Source organism: Pantherophis guttatus, chromosome 2 (assembly GCF_059756535.1).
Source record: "Pantherophis guttatus breed Tessera chromosome 2, ASM5975653v1, whole genome shotgun sequence".
Taxonomy (NCBI): Eukaryota; Metazoa; Chordata; class Lepidosauria; order Squamata; family Colubridae; genus Pantherophis; species Pantherophis guttatus.
The window spans coordinates 270,796,542-270,816,050 of record NC_142064.1 but is presented as its reverse complement, the minus strand read 5'-3'; the positions used below and the strand labels follow the sequence as shown (position 1 = coordinate 270,816,050).

Genomic DNA, 19,509 nt, shown 5'->3' with positions numbered 1-19,509 from the left:
TTGTTCTCCTGCCAGGAGAGATCTGGCTGGACCGGCAGGAGACCTCGTTTGCCAAGATGTAATTACTTAGCTAGTGAGATTTTTTTTTAATTTTCTTTATAACAAATAAATGAGTTTTCTTAGAAGATATTTCTTCGGGTTTGTTTTCTTAAAATGTGCTCGCAAGGAAAAGTCTCGATCCGTCTCCTCTAATCAGGGTGCAGTTTCCCAGAGGCAGAATGGGATTAATCACCGCCCTGACAAGGAGGTTGGGCTAGAAAACCTCCAGGGTTCCTTCCAGCTCTATTCTGATTGAAATCTTGCTCAACTGTCACTTATTCATGTAGTGCTTTTGAAATAAAATATAGGTTTTATTGATATATATGTTAAGTTATGTGTTTATGCCACTTTTTTCAGGATTGGTATAATCAATTCAGATTGATTCTTGGACAAATCCTGATTAGAAAGGTATTTCTAAAAAGGCTTTAAATAAAATATTCTTTTCATTGTTTACTGTATGATTAATGTATTATCCTTGCAGGATGGAATTGACAGAATACTGGAAAATCCTATCCTTCTTTTTTGCTATCCAGAACATCAACCAGGATTCCCATATCTTACCCAACATCACCCTGGGTTACAATATCTATGAAAATTATTTTGATTCAAGAAAGACTTCGGATGCTTTGCTGGACCTGCTTTCAGTCGGGGAGGCCAATGTCCCCAACTACACTTGTGGGAGACAGAGAAACACAGTGGCTGTTCTGGAAGGGGCTGAAACCGGCTTCTCCATCCAGATATCATCCATGTTGGGCACCTACAAAATCCCACAGGTGAGTCTTTGCTGGAAAGGACCGTTTTAACCATGCAGCTTTCAACCAGAGGTACATGAAGATCAGAGTTTGTTATGGAAATGATTGGTCTTAAGGATGTTGATTCAGGTTACCCAAAGGGAGGGAAGGAGTAAAGCAAATATATCTGCTCATGCCATGTTCCCAGTTCAGATTTGGGAAGCTTTTTCTAGGATAAAATATTCTACACTCAAGGAGCAAATGGGAGAGAAACAATGCACAAATCAATGGGGGAATACAGAAGTCTTTGCTACAAGAAGTGGAACTAACCCTTCACTAAAGACAGAATTGATGTCTTATATTTGTAATGCTTCTCAGATGAAATGCCACTTTTCCTTCCTTTTCAGATTAGTTACAATTTTGTTTCTCAGATTCTGAGGGATAAAGCTGCCTTTCCTTTCTTCTACCCGATGCTCCCTGCAGAAGGATTCCAGTATTCAGGGATGGTCAAGCTTCTCCTCCATTTCAAGTGGACCTTGGTGGGTCTGCTGGCTCCAGACACTGACCAGGGGCAGAAATTCATGAACACGTTGACTTTAATGCTGATAAAAAATGGCATTTGTCCAGTTGTATCACAGACCTTTTCACCAACTGGACAAAAAATCTCCATAAAGTTTCACGAGTATCATAACTGGAAGCAAGTGAACACTTTTCTTTATGCTGCAGAGTTGAATTCAATCAGTGCAGGAATAGTAATTCTATATCTGGTGCTTGAAAGAATTAAGGAACCTGTTGCAGGAAAAGTTCTCATGACAACAGTGCTCTGGGACTTAACCCTTTATTTAACATATGGAATTGATAGTTCTGCTCTATTCCTCCATAGCATGGTTTCCTTTGTTTTGAAGCCAAATCAAATGACAAAATATGATGCGGATGACCATTTTCATTGGTCCATAAATAATTTTGCAGAGAAAGCCTTTAGGTGCTTCTACCCCAAAGATGCTTTTTCTGTGAAAGTTTGGAGACGCTGCAGAGAGAGAGAAGAACTGCAGGCTGTGTCCCTGGAAATGATGGATCGGATCCTGTGTCTAGATAACTATTTCATTTACGACACCATCTGGGCTGTGGCCCGGGCCTTACATGCAGCCTATTTGTCAGGATTCAAGAGGACCAAGAGGGAAGGTGGGAAGGACTTGGAAACTCCAAAGCTGAAGGCTTGGCAGGTATTTCTTTGCTGTTACATGTATCGCTCCTGCAGCTAAGAATCCATTTTAGAACTGTAAGAACAGTATAGCAATTCTGGGGGGAAAAAGAATTAAAAAAAGAACTAATGTATTCTGAGTAATAACAAGAGATGGCATATTCATCTTGAGATTTCCAATCCCATTTCAATGGTGCGGGATGACTTATTTTATTTGAACTGCAAGTGAAATTTGTGAACAAGGAGTAGTGCCTTGACTCCTGTTGCAGTTTTTTCCAGGATCTCTTTCATTCCAGTAAAGCCTTTAATTAATTCTGGTATTCCAAACATTTCCACTTGCACCTTGAGTCCTAAATGGCCTCTTTTAAATTTGCAGGATTCTTTTTTTTTTTCTTTTGGCCATGTATACATTCGAACTAGACTGTGATGTTTCTCTGTGTCATATATGTTTATATATGTGGGTATATGCATACTGGTATTTTTTTTAGAGCTGAATGCAACAAAATTTCATTTTAACGTATGCTGATTAGTGTACATTTAAAATAATAAAATAATAATATATTATTATAAAAATAAATTTTTTATTTTGTTCTACTCTACTCTACTCCTTCCTATACACCATTTGAGAAGGAGGTGGAGCTATTCTGGTTAAGAAATTGTAAGGGCGGGGGAGGATTCCCACATAAGCAAGGATCAATGGGAAACTGGATGTATCTTTTCACTGCAGGAAATTATAAATTTATTTAATTTAATTTAATTTATTTTAAATTTATATACCGCCCTTCCCCCTAAGGACTCAGGGCGGTGTACAGCCAGAATTAAAAAACATAAAATACAAATATTAAAAAACAATTAAAATATATATAAATTTGGCCCAAAATTAAAAATACAAACCAATTAAAACATTTAAAATTTCTTCTTAAGCCAGCCCGGCTTGCTGGAAAAAGTGGGTTTTAAGGGCACGGCAGAAGGTACTAAGGTCTTGGATTCTCCTTATCTCTGGGGGCAACTGATTCCAGAGGGTAGGTGCCCCCACAGAGAAGGCCCTCCCCCTGGGGGTCACCAGCCTACATTGATTGGCTGATGGCACCCTGAGGAAGCCCTCTCTGTGGGAGCGCACGGGACGATGGGAGGTCGTCGGTAGCAGCAGGCAGTCTCGAAGATAGCTAGGCCCGATGCCATGGAGCGCTTTAAAGGTGATAACCAGCACCTTGAAGCGCACCCGGAAGACCACTGGGAGCCAGTGCAGCTCGTGCAGAAGCGGTGTTACATGGGAGCGCCATGCTGCTCCCATCACTACCCACGCTGCTGCATTCTGGACCAGTTGGAGCCTCCGGGTGCTCTTCAAGGGGAGCCCCATGTAGAGAGCATTGCAGTAGTCAAGGCGAGAGGTGACGAGGGCATGAGTGACTGTGCACAGGGAATCCCGATCAAGAAAGGGCCGCAACTGGCGAATCAGGCGAACCTCCCCCTGGTTACAGCTGTCAGATGTTCCTCCAAGGACAGCTGCATATCCAGGAGGACTCCCAGATTGCGAGCCCTTTCTGTTGGGGCCAAAGACTCGCCCCCAATAGTCAGTGATGGAGTCAACTGACTATATCGGGATGCTGGGAGCCACAGCCACTCAGTCTTGGAAGGGTTGAGCTTGAGCCTGTTCCTCCCCATCCAGATCCGCACAGCCTCCAAGCACTGGGACATCACTTCAAGGGCATCATTGGGGTGGCCTGGGGTGGAGATGTACAGCTGGGTGTCATCAGCGTACTGGTGGTATCTCACCCCGAAGCCACTGATGATCTCGCCCAGCGGCTTTACATAAATGTTGAACAGAAGGGGCGAGAGGACCGATCCCTGCAGCACTCCACAGATGAGAGGCCTCGAGGTCGACCTCTGCCCCCCTGCCAACACAAACTGCGACCGGTCGGAGAGAAAGGAGGAGAACCACCGCAACACAGTGTCTCCCACCCCCAACTCTTCCAGCCGGTGCAGCATGATACCATGGTCGATGGTATCAAAAGCCGCTGAGAGATCTAACAGGACCAGAACAGAGGAGCAACCCCTGTCCCAAACCCTCCAGAGATCATCAACCAATGCGACCAATGCCGTTTCCGTGCTGTGCCCAGACCTGAAACCCGACTGGAATGGATCTAGATAAGATGTTTCCTCCAAGAATTGTGGAAACTGTTGCGCGACCACACTCTCAACAACCTTCGCCATGAAGCGAAGGTTGGAGACAGGACGGTAGTTGGCCAATATTGCCAGATCCAGGGACGGCTTCTTGAGGAGAGGCCTCACCACCGCCTCTTTCAAGGCAGCGGGGAAGTGGCCCTCACTCAGCGAAGCGTTGATAACACCCTGGAGCCAGCCTTGTGTAACCTCCCGGGAAGCCAGTACCAACCAGGAGGGACATGGGTCCAGTAAACATATGGCCGCACTAAGTCTCCCCAAAATCTTGTCCACATCATCGGGAGTCACAGCGTCAAACTCCTCCCAGATAACATTCTCAAGACTATTCCTTGTCACTCTGCCCTGATCTACCCAGTCAGAGTCCAAATCCCCCCGGATCTGAGCGATTTTGTCATACAGGTATTGTCCAAAATCCTCCGCCCTGCCTTCCAAGGGATCCTCCCGCACTCCCGGATGGAGCAGGGAGCGGGTCACCCTAAACAGGGCGGCCGGACAATTCCCTGATGACGCAATAGAGGCAGAAAAGTAATTAAACTTTGCCGTCTTTATCGCCACTAGGTAGGTCTTAATATGCGACCTTACCAGTGTTCGATCAGATTCAGCAAGACTGGCCCTCCAACCGCTCTCCAGGCGTCTTTTCCGGCACTTCATTTCCCTCAGCTCCTTGGTGAACCAAGGAGCCGCACGGGATCAGCACCGGGTCAGAGGCAGCAAAGGCACGACTCAGTCCAAGGCCCCACCAGCCGCCCGATCCCAGGCGGCTACCAGGTCCTCGGCTGAGTCATGTGCTAGAACCACAGGAAATGGCCCAAGCTCCATCTGGAACCTCTCAGGATCCATCAGGCGCCTGGAGCGGATCCATCTAATTGGATCCGCCTCCCTGCAGCAGGGGGCAGCGGTTCGAAGATCCAGGCGAAGGAGTGAGTGGTCTGTCCATGACAAGAGTTCCATGTCTATATCCCCAATAACAAGACCACTCAACCACTGGCCAGAGACAAAAATCAGGTCCAGAGTGTGACCTCCCCTGTGAGTAGGGCCATGAACTAACTGGGTCAGGTCCATGGCCGTCATGGAAGCCATGAACTCCCGAGCCACCTCAGACATTTCACCAACGGATGGCAAGTTGAAATCACCCATGACTAAAAGCCTGGGTGTATCTACTGCCACCGTGGCTATCACGTCAAGTAGCTCAGGTAGGGCTGTTGCCACACGGCAGGGAGCCAGGTACGTAAGCAACAAGCCCATCTGAACCCCATGACCCCACCTTACAAGGAGGGACTCACATCCGGCTATCTGAGGCACAGTGGTCTCCCTCAGACCCAGATCCTCGTTAATAATAACTGCCACCCCCCCGCCCCTCCCCTGGGCCCTCGGCTGATGGAGTGCTCTGAAGCCTGGTGGGCACATTTCAACCAGAGGGACGCCGCCCTCCGGGCCCAACCAGGTCTCTGTAATACCCGCCAGGTCCGCTCCTCCCTCTTGAATAAGATCGTGGATGAGGGGGGCCTTATTTACCACGGACCTGGCGTTGCACAGCATCAGCTGAAGGCCCGGATCCTGAGTATCTAAGCCACCTAGTGTCCGAGCGGAGCCTTGGGGACCAGGGCAAGCAATTGCTCTCAGATAGCAAGTGCGAGCCCCCGACACATGATATGGTGCCCTGCTCCCGCCATATCTGCCCCTCCCATTCACCGTGCTGATGGAAAATTCCTCCTCCGGATAGTCCTCCAGCCCCTCCCCAATCCCTCAACCTGCACCCTCCAAACCGTCCCCCTGTGCCGGGCTCAGCTCTGACCCTAGTGGGTTCATCCCCACAAACCCCTTGGTCGTCCTCCCGGTTCCCCTTAAAAAATCATTATTCCCACCCCTTAAAAATTTCATTAAAAATTTTGAATGAAAAATGAATGAAATGAAATGAATTTGACGTACCAGGGATGAAGGGCCAACGTTGCAGATCAGTTTGTCTGTGCTTTATCTCCACACCACTTTAGCTAAGCTAAGCTAAACTAAGCTAAGCTAAGACAAGGGACTCAGGAACAAAAATTCCACATTAGTATATTAAGAGTTGATTTGAGTTCCTTCTTTCATAAACTGTTTGTTCTCTCCTGTGACTGAATCTGTCATACTACTTGGGAGATTAACAGTTGATAAAATATCTCTCTTTTAAATGATATTTTATTCATGTTTTTAATATTTATATAATGACCACGAATGCAAACTAAATGTCAACTCGCGAAGGTTTCCTGACCTGCTCCCGAGTTGCCATAGGCAGGCAGATGGGGAATTGAGCCTCGCAGCTGCATTGAGGAATTTGCACCTCAGTCAAAACAAAACACATCCTAGCTGGCCAAAGTCAAGGCCATTTCCACAGAAACCAGTAACTGACAGAGGGAGTGATTTCTAGGACCAGCAAAATTGCTTCGTTGGGGAATGTGACTGATGACACACTTTGGGTGGGGGGAACAGGGTCAGAGGCAAGGCGTGAATGGAGGGAAGTCATGGTTGGCTTCACTTGGTCCATGCCGACATGGCGCTCCTAATAAACAACTGAATTTTCCTTGAAATTTGGTTTGAGGCTCCTGCTTTTATTAGGGCATCGGTTGGAACCCTGACAGCAAACTGAAATAGAAAAGGATAGTAAGAAAAATGTTTTTAAAATGCTAGAGAAGATCCTTATTCAATCCTAGTTCAGAAAAAGGTCAATTAGAAGCTACCAGAAATCTCAAACAAACAATTAATAATCCCTGATCAAATGGTCCAATTTTATACTCCTTCCTTTTGCACTTTAATTCATTCCAGGATGTTACAGGATTTCCTCTTTCTACATCTTTGGTGTTCCAAAAAAATTCCTCACATCCTTGACCAGCTACTTTATAAATCTAGTAAAATGGCATTTTCTGAATTTCTTGTACCAACTGTTCCTTGTCCAATTTTCTTAATTTCCTGATTTATTTTGGTATTTGTATGTTACCCAAACTTGAAAAACCTTCATTCTTCCTGAAGGGGTCTTAGAGTTCAGCTAAACATTCCTATTTTCTGTTCTATTCCAGCTTCATCCCTTCCTTGGAAATTCTGAGTTCTATAATGGATCCATAGCTGGAGTGTATCTGGATGAGAAGGGAGAACTGACAGCAGATCTGGAGATTGTTGACTGGCTATTTCACAACTGGTCAATTCATACAATGATGTTTGGCAGTTTAGAAAAACAGGGATCCCTGGATTTCAATATAATGATTAATCCAAAGAGTGTGGCAGAGATGGATCAGCTGAAGAAGGTGGGGAACATCCGCCTAGAGACATGCCAGAGTCTTTATATTGATATAAAACTGTGTGAGAGAAATATATCTTAACTACTAACTATTTCCCCCAAAGAAAAAGAATGTATTAAACTTTACCTTGAGAAATTTAGTATGTAAATTTAGAATCTAAACTAAAAATGGAAGTGTACAAAAATTACTGCAGAAAGGAAGAAGAAAAGAGAAGCAATATGAAAACAAGCAGGTTGTGGATGTAATTATATAGGCTTCACATTTATAAAAGCTGACTCTTAAACTGGGGATCAGGAACCCTTTCCTCTTCTGCCCCTTTCTGGAAATCAAATCGTAACTCATTTTCTGGATGGTCTTCCTCCCTCTGTCCAGCCACTGCCTCCTTCCAGATGTGGGGAAAGCTGCCGTCCAGGATTCATGAAAGTGGCTCAGGAAGGGAAGCCCATCTGCTGCTATGACTGTCCTCCCTGTGCTGAAGGAACCATCTCCACCATGGAAGGTGGGTGCCACTTTCAAATAATGTTTCAAATTAATTCTCCACATTTCCCTTAAAAATCAGAAGTTTGAAAAAGTCTTCACAATGCCTGCCCAATAGGAAGCAGGCATGAATGAGAGGGGCAGGAAACTGGGGGAAATACCCATAAGGAAACCCCAGACAGGACTAAATCTGGAAATGATTTTTTTTTTAAATGGCTTCAAAATCAACTTGTCGTTGGTAACAAACGACTGATTTCATCAGAGAAATAAATGTCCGTTCAAAATGATCAGACTGAGAAGAGACCATTGAGGCCCTGAGTTCACTCCCTTCCTCATTTGAAGAAACCAAATTAAGCTTCCTTAACAGTTGGCTATCCAGGCAATGCTTAAACAGAGTATTTTAGCGTTATAGAAAGCGATCAATTTAAAGTAGATGTTACTCTTGCTCTTTTTTAGACACAGAAGAATGCAGCAAATGTCCAGCAGATCAACATCCAAACAACAACCGAGATTGCTGTATCCCCAAGATTAAGACTTTCCTTTCTTATCAAGAAAAATTGGGGATCATCTTAACTTCCATTGCCTTATTTCTCTCTTTGATCACATGTTTTGTCTTCGGAATTTTCATTAAATTCCAAGAAACTCCCATAGTCAAAGCCAACAATCGGGATCTCTCTTATATCCTTCTTGTTTGTCTCCTGCTTTCCTTCTTCACCCCCTTCTTGTTCATTGGCCAGCCAAGGAGAGTCACCTGCCTTCTTCGACAAACGGCCTTCAGCATCGTCTTCTCTGCTGCCATTTCTGCTGTCTTGGCCAAAACCATCACAGTGGTGCTGGCCTTCTGGGCCACAAAACCAGGGAATAATGTTCAGAGATGGCTTGGAATGAGTTTGGCCAACTCCATCATCCTTTGTTGCTCTGGTCTCCAAGTTGTCTTCTGCAGCATCTGGCTGGCTGCTTTTCCCCCTTTCCCTGAGTCTGACACACACTCACAATCTGCAGAAATCATTTTACAGTGCAATGAAGGTTCTGTTGCCATGTTCTATGGTGCCCTTGGCTACATGGGCTTCCTGGCTGCCGTCTGCTTCACAGTGGCTTTCCTGGCCAGGAATCTGCCTGGGTCTTTCAATGAAGCCAAATTGATTACCTTCAGCATGCTGGTCTTCTGCAGTGTCTGGGTCTCCTTCCTGCCCACCTACTTGAGCACCAAAGGGAAGTACATGGTGGCTGTGCAGGTCTTCTCCATCTTGGCCTCCAATGCAGGACTCCTGGGCTTCATCTTCCTGCCCAAGTGTTTCATTATTTTGCTAAGACCACATCTGAATACAAAAGAACATGTGATGTCAAAATAAAATAGAAAAATGAGCTTTGGCCTATTAGGCCCATCTATTTTATGCCACCAGCCTTGAAATTTTAGGCTTGGACAACCGAGAACTACGCCGCCTACGGTCCAACCTAAGCATAGTACACAAAATTATCTACTACAATGTCTTACCTGTCAATGACTACTTCAGCTTCAACCGCAATAATACATGAGCACACAATAGATACAGACTTAAGGTAAACTGCTCTAAACTCGATTGCAGAAAATACGACTTCAGCAACAGAGTGGTCAATGCCTGGAATGCACTACCTGACTCTGTGGTTACTTCCACAACCCCCCAAACCTTTAACCTTAAACTGTCTACTGTGGACCTCACTCCATTCCTAAGAGGTCTGTAAGGGGCCTGCATAAGCGCAGCAGCGTGCCTCCCGTCCCTGTCCTACTGTCCCCATTTATTTGTTCCCATTTCCTGTATTAATATCCATGTTTATACTTATTCCTGTTATCTCATACATGTTTGACAAATTGAATGAATGAATTAATATAATATAATATAATATAATATAATATAATATAATATAATATAATATAATATAATAATATAATATAATATAATATAATATAATATAATATAATATAATATAATAATATAATATAATATAATATAATATAATATAATATAATATAATATAATATAATATAATATAATATAATATAATATAATATAATATAATATAATATAATATAATATAATATAATATAATATAATATAATATAATATAATATAATATAATATAATATAATATAATATAATATAATATAATATAATATAATATTGGCTGAAAACTAATTTCTTCCTGGGAAACAGCAATTCAAAAAAACAAAACAAAACCTCGGTGTCTATGGTTTTCTTCAGTGATACCATCATAAACATAGAGTCAGATCAAGGTAGACCAATACTAAGATCTTAGATATAGAAGAACAAACAGAAGTTGCTGCCTTATCTCATAATATTATTACAAATAACAAAATGTAAGTGCCTAAACCAGCCTCAAATTTACACCATATCAAAATTGGGAGGCCCTTATCATTGGTTCGATATAATGTTCTTCCCACAGCCATATAGGAAAATATAGGAAATGCCATATGGAACCCAATCTTTCCCCAGTGATATGGGTAACTATAGAAACCACATCTATGTTCTTCTGTATTGCCAGTTCAACTGGGACATTCACTACCACTCCTTAATTTAAATTTCTGGGACACTCTGATAGCTTATATTTATCATATCTGTTCAAGAATCAAGATAAATTTATTTCTCTAAAAGCAGCAAAACTTTGCTACGTTATGTGTAAGCTTCACCCACAAAGGGTAGCTATTAGTTATTATTAGGGGATAATGTTGTGTTGTTCACTTTATTGATTGTACTTTATTGGTCAATGATCAAAATAATGTTCTTTCTGACTGTTTCAAAATGAAAACAAATTACCCGAATGTCATGCCTGGAAGCCATATTACCTGTGGGCCTTGAGGATCCAGGCCTGCCACAATCATACAGTGGGAAGTTGGAAGGGGGGATTGCATGAGTGAAGTAGAGATAGCCATAACAAACTGCTCTAAGAGAAGTTCAAGGCCATGGTGTGCAAAGGCAGCTGTGCAAAGAAGAAATTGGAGGATGTTTTCTGTTTGGGAAAGAACTGATTGGACCTGTGTGGACCTGTGGGAGATGTGGGCAAGGTCCTGAACTTTCTTGTGGGTGAGGAAAACCCGGAAGCTCTCAGATTCGGGTTTCCCCAGATGTGCCAATATGACATCCCTAATAAAAGTTAACTTTGAGGAACTTCAAGCCTCGGAGTTTGATTTCGTTGGGGGTGTTACTTGGAACTCTGACATTAACCTGAATCTTGACACTGAATACTTAATACCTTATCTTGGAATCCTAGTTAAATACATTTAATATTTTCAGAACATCAGTATTCTATTCTATATTTTTCCCAGAGGTTATTAAATTCTAAAAAAAGCTTAGGAAGATGTGTTGTTCATGTAGTTGAAAAATCATGGGCTGTCTCACTAGGGAAATAACATCCAATAATTTTCATTGGGGGGTGGGTGGGGATTTATCTGTACTACTAAATAGATAGCAGAATCTGGATGCAGATCAGATAGACTCTGATCCCTTCAGAATGATCATTAGATTCAGAATAAGGAACAAGCCTTATCTAATAATTGCAATTCTAAATATCATATCTAGTAGAGACACTCCCCAAACCCAGGAAAGTATGCTATCAATGTATGAGAAGAGAAGAGCTTGAGATTCAAGTTTGTAAAGCACAGCAGAATTATTGGAGAATTACAAATGATTTTCTCCCCACCACTCTCCATCCCATATCCCTCACAGTTTTGAAATTGGCAACAATGCCCCCTGGCCTCCTGTCTCAGAAAAAGAAGTTGAATCTTGGATTCTGGCCCTCCCTTCAGAAAAGACACCAGGGAATTTCTTAAATCTGTAAAATGATATGTGTGTGTGTGTGTGTGTGTGTGTGTGTGTGTGTGTGTGTGTGTGTGTGTAATGGTGGTCACCAGCACCAATCTCCTTGGTCAAGAGGAGGAAGGGGGAAAAGTACCATATTTTTCAGAGTATAAGACACACTCCACACACACACACACACACACACACACACACACACACACACACACACACAATTTTGGGTGCAGCTTACACTCTGAATGTAGCTTTTTCGAAGCTGTTTTTCAGCCCTAACGAGGTGCTAGCAAGTGAAGCGATCTTCCACACTTCGCCTGCTTTTCTCATTGCTTCTCTCTCCAAAGATCAGCTGTGCTTTAGAAGCTGTTTTTTATCCCCAATGTTCAAAACCAGCAAACTAATGTGCAGAAGCTGACCAGACTAAGGACGCTAGCCAGATGAATACCTGGTAGTCAGAATTTTTTTTTTCCTATTTTCCTCCCCAAAAAGTAAAGTGTGTTTTATACTCTGAAAAATATGGTAGCTTGTTCAGGCCAAAGTCCCTAGTAGCCCCTCTAAGTAGACCAGACCAGAAAGACTAGAATTCTGAGGCTATAACTTATTATTATTATTATTATTATTATTATTATTATTATTATTATTATTATTATTATTATTATTATTATTATTATTATTATTTATTGGTTAATCTTTAGTGAGATTCACAGCCTTTGAGGCTGGTTAATAGCTCAGCAGCTCAAGTCCTAACCAAGGACCTAGGAACTGTTAAGGTATCGTCGGAGGATGTAAGCTGTAAGATTATTATTATTATTATTATTATTATTATTATTATTATTATTATTATTATTATTATTATTATTATTATTATTATTATTATTATTATTATTATTATTATTATTATTATTATTAAAATTTATATGCCGCCCCTCTCCGGAGATTCAGGGCAGCACTTAAACTATGAACTAAGAACAGTATCTTACAAGCCTGCTTGTGTGATTCCACTCATTTCTCTTAGACCTCACAGAATCAGGAGGAATCTGCCTGCCTCACTTCAAAATATTGTCTCTCTTTCCAGGACGTAAAGAATGTTTCAGCCCTCTTTGCTTCTGTAACAGAGCTTGCATATTTTTGTCAAGGTTATTTCTCCTAGTCCAGGGGTTTGCAACCTTAAACATTCAAAGAGCCATTTGGACCCTGGTTTCCCACAGAAAAGAAAACACCGGGAGCCACAAAACCCTTCCCGTGCCTGACTATTTCTTGAGCGGCCACAAAACTAGCATATGTAAATGTTCTGTTTTCTTCTGAAACTTTTCTTTTCTTGGATTTATCCATGGTTGTCCTACTGGGGGTTGAAAAGCTCAATAAATCGTGTGCCGGCGGGTGTCGCACATTGGCAGTTGGGATGCATATTTTGAGTGACAGGGAGCCACAGCAGAGGGGTGAAAGAGCCACATGCAGCTCCAGAGCCGCAGGTTGCTGACCCCTGTCCTAGTCTCTACACTACCAGAATAGAAAGTGGGGGGAATAAAGTTAATGTATATATTTTATTTTTATTTATTTGTAGTCAAGTGAAAAAGAAAGTACACTCTCTTTGAGTGCTATGGTTTTACATAATAGGACATAGTAAAAATGATGACATGGTGTAATATGTTATATGTTGTTGTTCACCTGAGATTTTATTTATCTGCTTTTAAGAACTGCTAAAGACCAGATGGTTTTTACTATGTCCTCAAATGTAAAACCAAACAACTCAAAGAGGGTGTACTTTCTTTTTCAAATGACTGTATATATCACCTTAATTATGAATAACTCAAGGTGGCAAACATACCTAATACTCCTATTTTCCCCATAATAACAATCCTGTGAGTTGTGTTGGGCTGGGACAAAGTGACTGACCCAAAGTAACCCAGGCAGCTTTCATTCCTAAAATGGGACTAGAACTCACAGTCCCCTGGTTTGTCTATTTCATCCAGACAATGGACTCTGTGGTAACAGGCAGACTGGAGTGTGAACGCCATCCAACCAGTCATTAGTATGATGGTGTCTGCTGAGTTTGAAGATAGAAATCTTCTGCTGTCACCTTTACTGTCACAAGTAAATGCCTTATTCTCTAATGTGTAAATAGTATATGAACGGAATGTCAGGGGTTAATTTATTCTTCACTTCTTAATGTATTCATACTTCACCACTCCCATATCTAGCTCCACCCATTGTATATATAAGGAGCTACACACACTCTCTTCTTAGCTTCTATCTGAATATTCAGTGAATATAGAATGCCTTATGTAAATAAAAGAAAATATATTTGAACTCTTAACTCTCTCATAACTTATTGAGTCTGATCCTGAAAATATTGCAACAAGCTGGTAGCAGAGGATGGTTAAATTGACTCAATAAAAACTTAAATATGTCTAAGAGAGATAGGCCCAACACCAGGGCATACAGCAAAGAAATGGAAACGGATCAAGAAATAATAGATGAGTCCACAAATGCAATTTCGAGAGAATCCGAAGAATACACAACTGAAGACGAAGAAATAATAGATGAAGATGGTGACCGAGAGGAAATTAAAATAGAAAACAACGAACTCAGGTCAGAAATATTAAAACTGTTAAAGAGCCAGAAAAACGATGAAAGCCTCATCGCGAACCTCCAAGACATGTTGAAAAACAGCGGAGCAGCGAGAGAGAAGCACATCGCCACCGAAAAGTCAAAAGACTCCAAAATAGTAAGTGATACGACTAAAGAAAAGAACGCTATAAAGAAGAAAAACGGTGATCCCGCGCAAAATTTTGAATGGCAGCCATCTTGGTTCCAACAGACCTCCAGAATGAGCGAAGCAGAGCCAATTAGAAAACTTGATTCAAAATTTCTGGCGCGAAAGACACTACTGGATAACGAAAACGAAAAAGAAAAATCAAACACCTCAGAAGAATCAGAATCAGAAAGTGAAGGTGATTCAACAGATACTCAAATAAAGTCAGCAATGAAAACGCTTTTTGCTGCATTTGGACCAAAACTAAAAATTACCAAAAAGTCAACCAGAAAACGGACGAGCAAGCCAACGTCTCAAAATCTACCCGCTCCCATCCTGACGACGAGAGCACCGACGCCTGAACCAAGAGAGCCCTGCAAATACCGTCCCACACCGCAGACCAATGAAAGCACCAACGCACTCAAGAGAAGAAAAAGAACAAGCGCCATCGTCAGAACCCCTAAGATCGAGCCGGAGACCGATTCATCTGAGGAGGAGCTGAACGAGCGAGCCGCAACGACGAGAACCTCTCACGACGACTCCAGGATCGAAATGAGCAACGCGCATGCGCGAGACTACGCAGATGACCCGGGAAGACATGAGTTGCCGAAAGGACCCTGCAGACTCGTCGCGAGCATTCCCACGCCGTTTTGTAATTTTCACCATCTACGAGACCACGGACTACCTCCGGTTGTAAGTAATGGACCTAATAATGTCGGAAACTTGCCCAGTGACTTCCCAAAGCTGAGAATAGATGGCATTAATTTACAAGAATGGTATCAGCAGCTCCAGGTGGTCTTTATGAAAGAAAACTTACTGTTTTTCATCACTAATCCCCCAAAAAGACCTTGGACTTTAAAGTTAGACTGCTTACACCATAGAGCATTTTTCTTATTAATTTCTAGTGTGTCTCCTGCCATGTATCACAGTATTAAGCAAAATCTGACTGTCTCAGAAATTATTCAATGCATGTTCAATTTGTTTCACAGTGATAGTGTAGCTACCACCACAAGAATGTCTAAAGATTTCTTTTCTTCTAGGATAAAACCAGGGGTTTCCATAAGTGAACATTTAATATCTTTAAACAAAATAAGAGCTGAGCTACATTTAAGGGGGGAGGTGATTTCAGACCAAACAATGAAAAGTGTTATCATAAACTCACTTGACCCATCATGGGACAATTATATGTCACATTTAGACACAATCAATCTTGGATATTTATCCATAGAAAGTCTATCCAATAAGTTAATAGCTGAAGACAATTCAAGGAAGAGCCGCTCTAACAATCACATTGAACATAAACCGTATAGAAAAGTGGTTTTCCAAGAAAGATATAATGAAACATTCAAATGCCACAATTGTGGATCCAGGGAACACAATAGAAGAGATTGTCCCAAAATTACAAAAGAAAGACATAGGTCAGAACACAGAAACAAATACATCCATAGACAGTCTTCCATTGATAGACATAGATATAGAAGCCCACCAAATTACAAAGAATATAGAGGGGGTAGAGATAATTCAAAGGACAAAAAATCTGGTTCACTAAATGGACTAAACAAGCAAGACAACACTAACATACAGCAAACTGAGGATAATAATTGGCTTATTGATTCTGGAGCAACCAATCATACTACTAATAATAAAAACATACTATCTTCATTTATAGAAGATAAATTTGTAATAAAGGTAGCCAACCAAGAAAAGGTCCAAGTATTAGGAAGAGGAAATGTAACCTTGCCTGGTATAGGAAAAATAGAGGGGGTATTACTGATACCTGAGATACCTCATAACATATTAAGTGCCATAAAATTAAGCAGAGATTCTGATATTAATATTGTGTTCTCAAAAGGAAAAGCAACTTTGGAGAAAAATAAAACAGATATAGGTACAGTAATGATTAAAGGAGGCCTACCTTATTTAATAACTAAAGAGAAATGGTTACACAACATTGATTCAAATATGGAAGATTGTATTGAACTAGATAATGAAAACATTAGCAACAGTGACAATGATGAATGTAAAATAGCTCATGATAACAAGGATGCACATAATGAGAAAAAACCAAAAATAGGTAAGCCAATTCATGATGAGTGTGCTCATGTCTTACATAGGAAGTTAGGACATGCCAGTTTTCCTGTAGTACAGAAAATGACTGAACACGCAGAAGGTGTCAAAATAAAAAATTGTGAAAACTATTTGGAATGCTCAGTATGTAAATCTACAAAACTAAAAACTAGTCCCAGGCCTAGAAAATCTACAAGGTCAACTAACAAGATTTTTGATTTAGTACACATGGACCTGGTTGGTCCACTGACTCCATCAATCATTTATAAAAAACGGTACTTCTTAACTATTGTGGATGACTATAGTCGCTATGGATTTGTTTACACATTAAAACACAAAGATGAAACCTTTCAAAAATTTAAGGAGTTTTACAAACGCGTAGAAACACAACACAATATCAAAATAAAACAAATAATGACAGATAGGGGATGTGAATTCATGTCTAAGGCATTCTCCCAATGGTTGAAGGACAGAGGAATGTTACATTACACATCTAGCCCATTTTCCGCGTTCCAGAACGGAATTGTAGAGAGGAAGAACTCAACATTACAAACCATGATTAGATGCACATTGGAAGATGCTGGCTTAAGCAAACAATTCTGGTCAGAAGCCCTACAATATTCCAATTACACACAAAATAGAACTTGGTCCAGCATTGTGAATAAGACACCATATGAAGTGATGTATAATAGAAAACCAAAACTAGCACACATGCACATTTTTGGAGTCACTGCAGACGTACACATACCTAAACAATTAAGAAGAAAGGGAGAAAATGTGTCTAGAAGACTTAGATTTATGGGATATGAGACAGGTACAAAAGGATACAGATTCATTGATAATAATAACAAATTTATAGTTTCCAGAACAGCTGTGTTTCATGAACAGGCCAACTGGTCTAGAATACATCTTAATGAAATATTCCCAAACAACAACACAGATACTAAATCCCAAGAGAAAAGAACTGTAGAAAAGCAAAAGGACAAAAAATATAAAAACAAAACCAAAACATGGATAAACAGTCAACACAAAATAAAGACAGATACATTAACAAAAAAGGAAGCAAGATATTTGCATGACAATAATAGTAAACCCGAGAAGCCAATTAGAAACACTAGAAACCAAATGCCAAATAAATATAAAGATTATATAATGCATATGGATGGAGAAACTATGACACCTAGCACATATGAGGAAGTGTTAAAACTTCCTCCTAAAGAAAAAGAAAAGTGGGAATTAGCAATGACAAAAGAGATGGAAAGCTTACAAGGATTAAATGTATTTACACCTGCGATTGCACCAAAGGACAAAACAATTATTGGTACTAGGTGGATATATAAAATTAAAAATTTAGAGGGAGGCAATACTCTATATAAGGCTAGATTAGTTGCACAAGGTTATGCACAGAAATATCCAGAGGACTATACTGACACTTACTCCCCCACAGTAAGAACTGAAAGTGTAAAAACGGCTCTAGTTGTAGCATCAGCACTCAATCTCGATGTATTCCAGTATGACATACAGACTGCATATTTACACGCAAAATTAGATAAGGAAATATATGTAAGGGCACCTCACAGTCAATATACAAATAAGAATGAGATTTGGTTATTAAACAAAAGTCTATATGGGCTAAAACAATCTGGTAAACGATGGTATGATTGTTTAGTAAAAGTACTAAGAACTATGGAATTCAATGCTACCACTGCTGATAATTGTTTCTTTGTTAAAAAGGGTAATGATTACATAGAATTTGTATTGATCTATGTGGACGACATTTTATATATAGGTAATCACAAAGAAAGAAGAGAAACATTTGTAACAAAGTTAAATGAACATTTCTCATTGAAATCCTTAGGTAAAGTAAATAAGTATCTTGGTGTTCAAATTAGTAAGACTAAAAGGGGATTCAAGCTTTCTCAGAAAGATAAGATCATAGAACTTTTGAACAAATGTAACCTAAATGATGCTAAACCCTGCGACACTCCAATGCAAACTGATTTCCTAAGAAATGCTGATGAATCATCCCCTGAATTCAAAGATAACACGTTCTATAGATCAATCATAGGTTCACTTCTTTACATTTCTAATTGGACAAGACCTGACATCGCTTTACCCCTTAATTTATTGTCCAGACATGTCAGCAAACCAACTATGTATCACTGGGAAGCTGTTAAAAGAATATTAAGATATTTAAAAAACACATTAGACTTTTGCTTAATGTTAGAACCTAATAATGTCAAGGAACCGAAACTCACATGTTACGCAGATGCAGATTGGGCTGGAGACACTTCATGCAGAAAAAGTACATCTGGTTACTTATTTCTCCTAAACGATTGTCCAGTTTACTGGTACACTGGCAAACAAGATTTAGTGGCCACTTCAACAACAGAAGCGGAATATGTTTGTTTATCTAAAGCAGCAAATAACCTTGTATGGTTTAATGATCTGATTTCTGATGTTTGGAAAAAACCTGCACTACCTTTTGTCATGCACGAAGACAATAAAGCAGCCATTGAAATATCTAGATCCGACGCCATTGGACAGAGATCTAGACATATAGACATAAAATTTAAACATGTGAGACAATTATCTCAAGATGGATTTATTAAGGCAGTGCATTGTGAGACATCGGAACAGTTAGCTGACATATTGACAAAGCCTTTGCCATCTAAGCAACATAAATATTTGACTTCCAAATTATATGTATTATATTGTTCTGAATCTGAATGTAATAAATGTAGCATATCGAATCGGCATTTAGAGGGGGATTTGTCACAAGTAAATGCCTTATTCTCTAATGTGTAAATAGTATATGAACGGAATGTCAGGGGTTAATTTATTCTTCACTTCTTAATGTATTCATACTTCACCACTCCCATAACCAGCTCCACCCATTGTATATATAAGGAGCTACACACACTCTCTTCTTAGCTTCTATCTGTGAATATTCAGTGAATATAGAATGCCTTATGTA

General features: G+C 40.4%; 1 protein-coding gene across 1 annotated transcript; it reads left to right on the top strand.

The window, feature by feature from the left end:
• Positions 1-521: 521 nt before the first annotated feature.
• Positions 522-2,032, top strand: LOC148115883 (vomeronasal type-2 receptor 26-like). The gene is made up of 2 exons (XM_087885260.1): positions 522-812; positions 1,178-2,032. The coding sequence occupies exons 1-2, from the start codon at positions 522-524 to the stop codon at positions 2,030-2,032; spliced, it is 1,146 nt and encodes a 381-aa protein (XP_087741386.1).
• The last annotated feature ends 17,477 nt before the right edge of the window (positions 2,033-19,509 follow it).

Bases quoted from the DNA above. Each gene is read 5' to 3' on its own strand.
- LOC148115883 (XM_087885260.1), top strand. From the start codon at position 522: ATGGAATTGACAGAATACTGGAAAATCCTATCCTTCTTTTTTGCTATC. The intron at 813-1,177 runs GTGAGTCTTTGC...CTTCCTTTTCAG, and splicing joins GCACCTACAAAATCCCACAG to ATTAGTTACAATTTTGTTTC.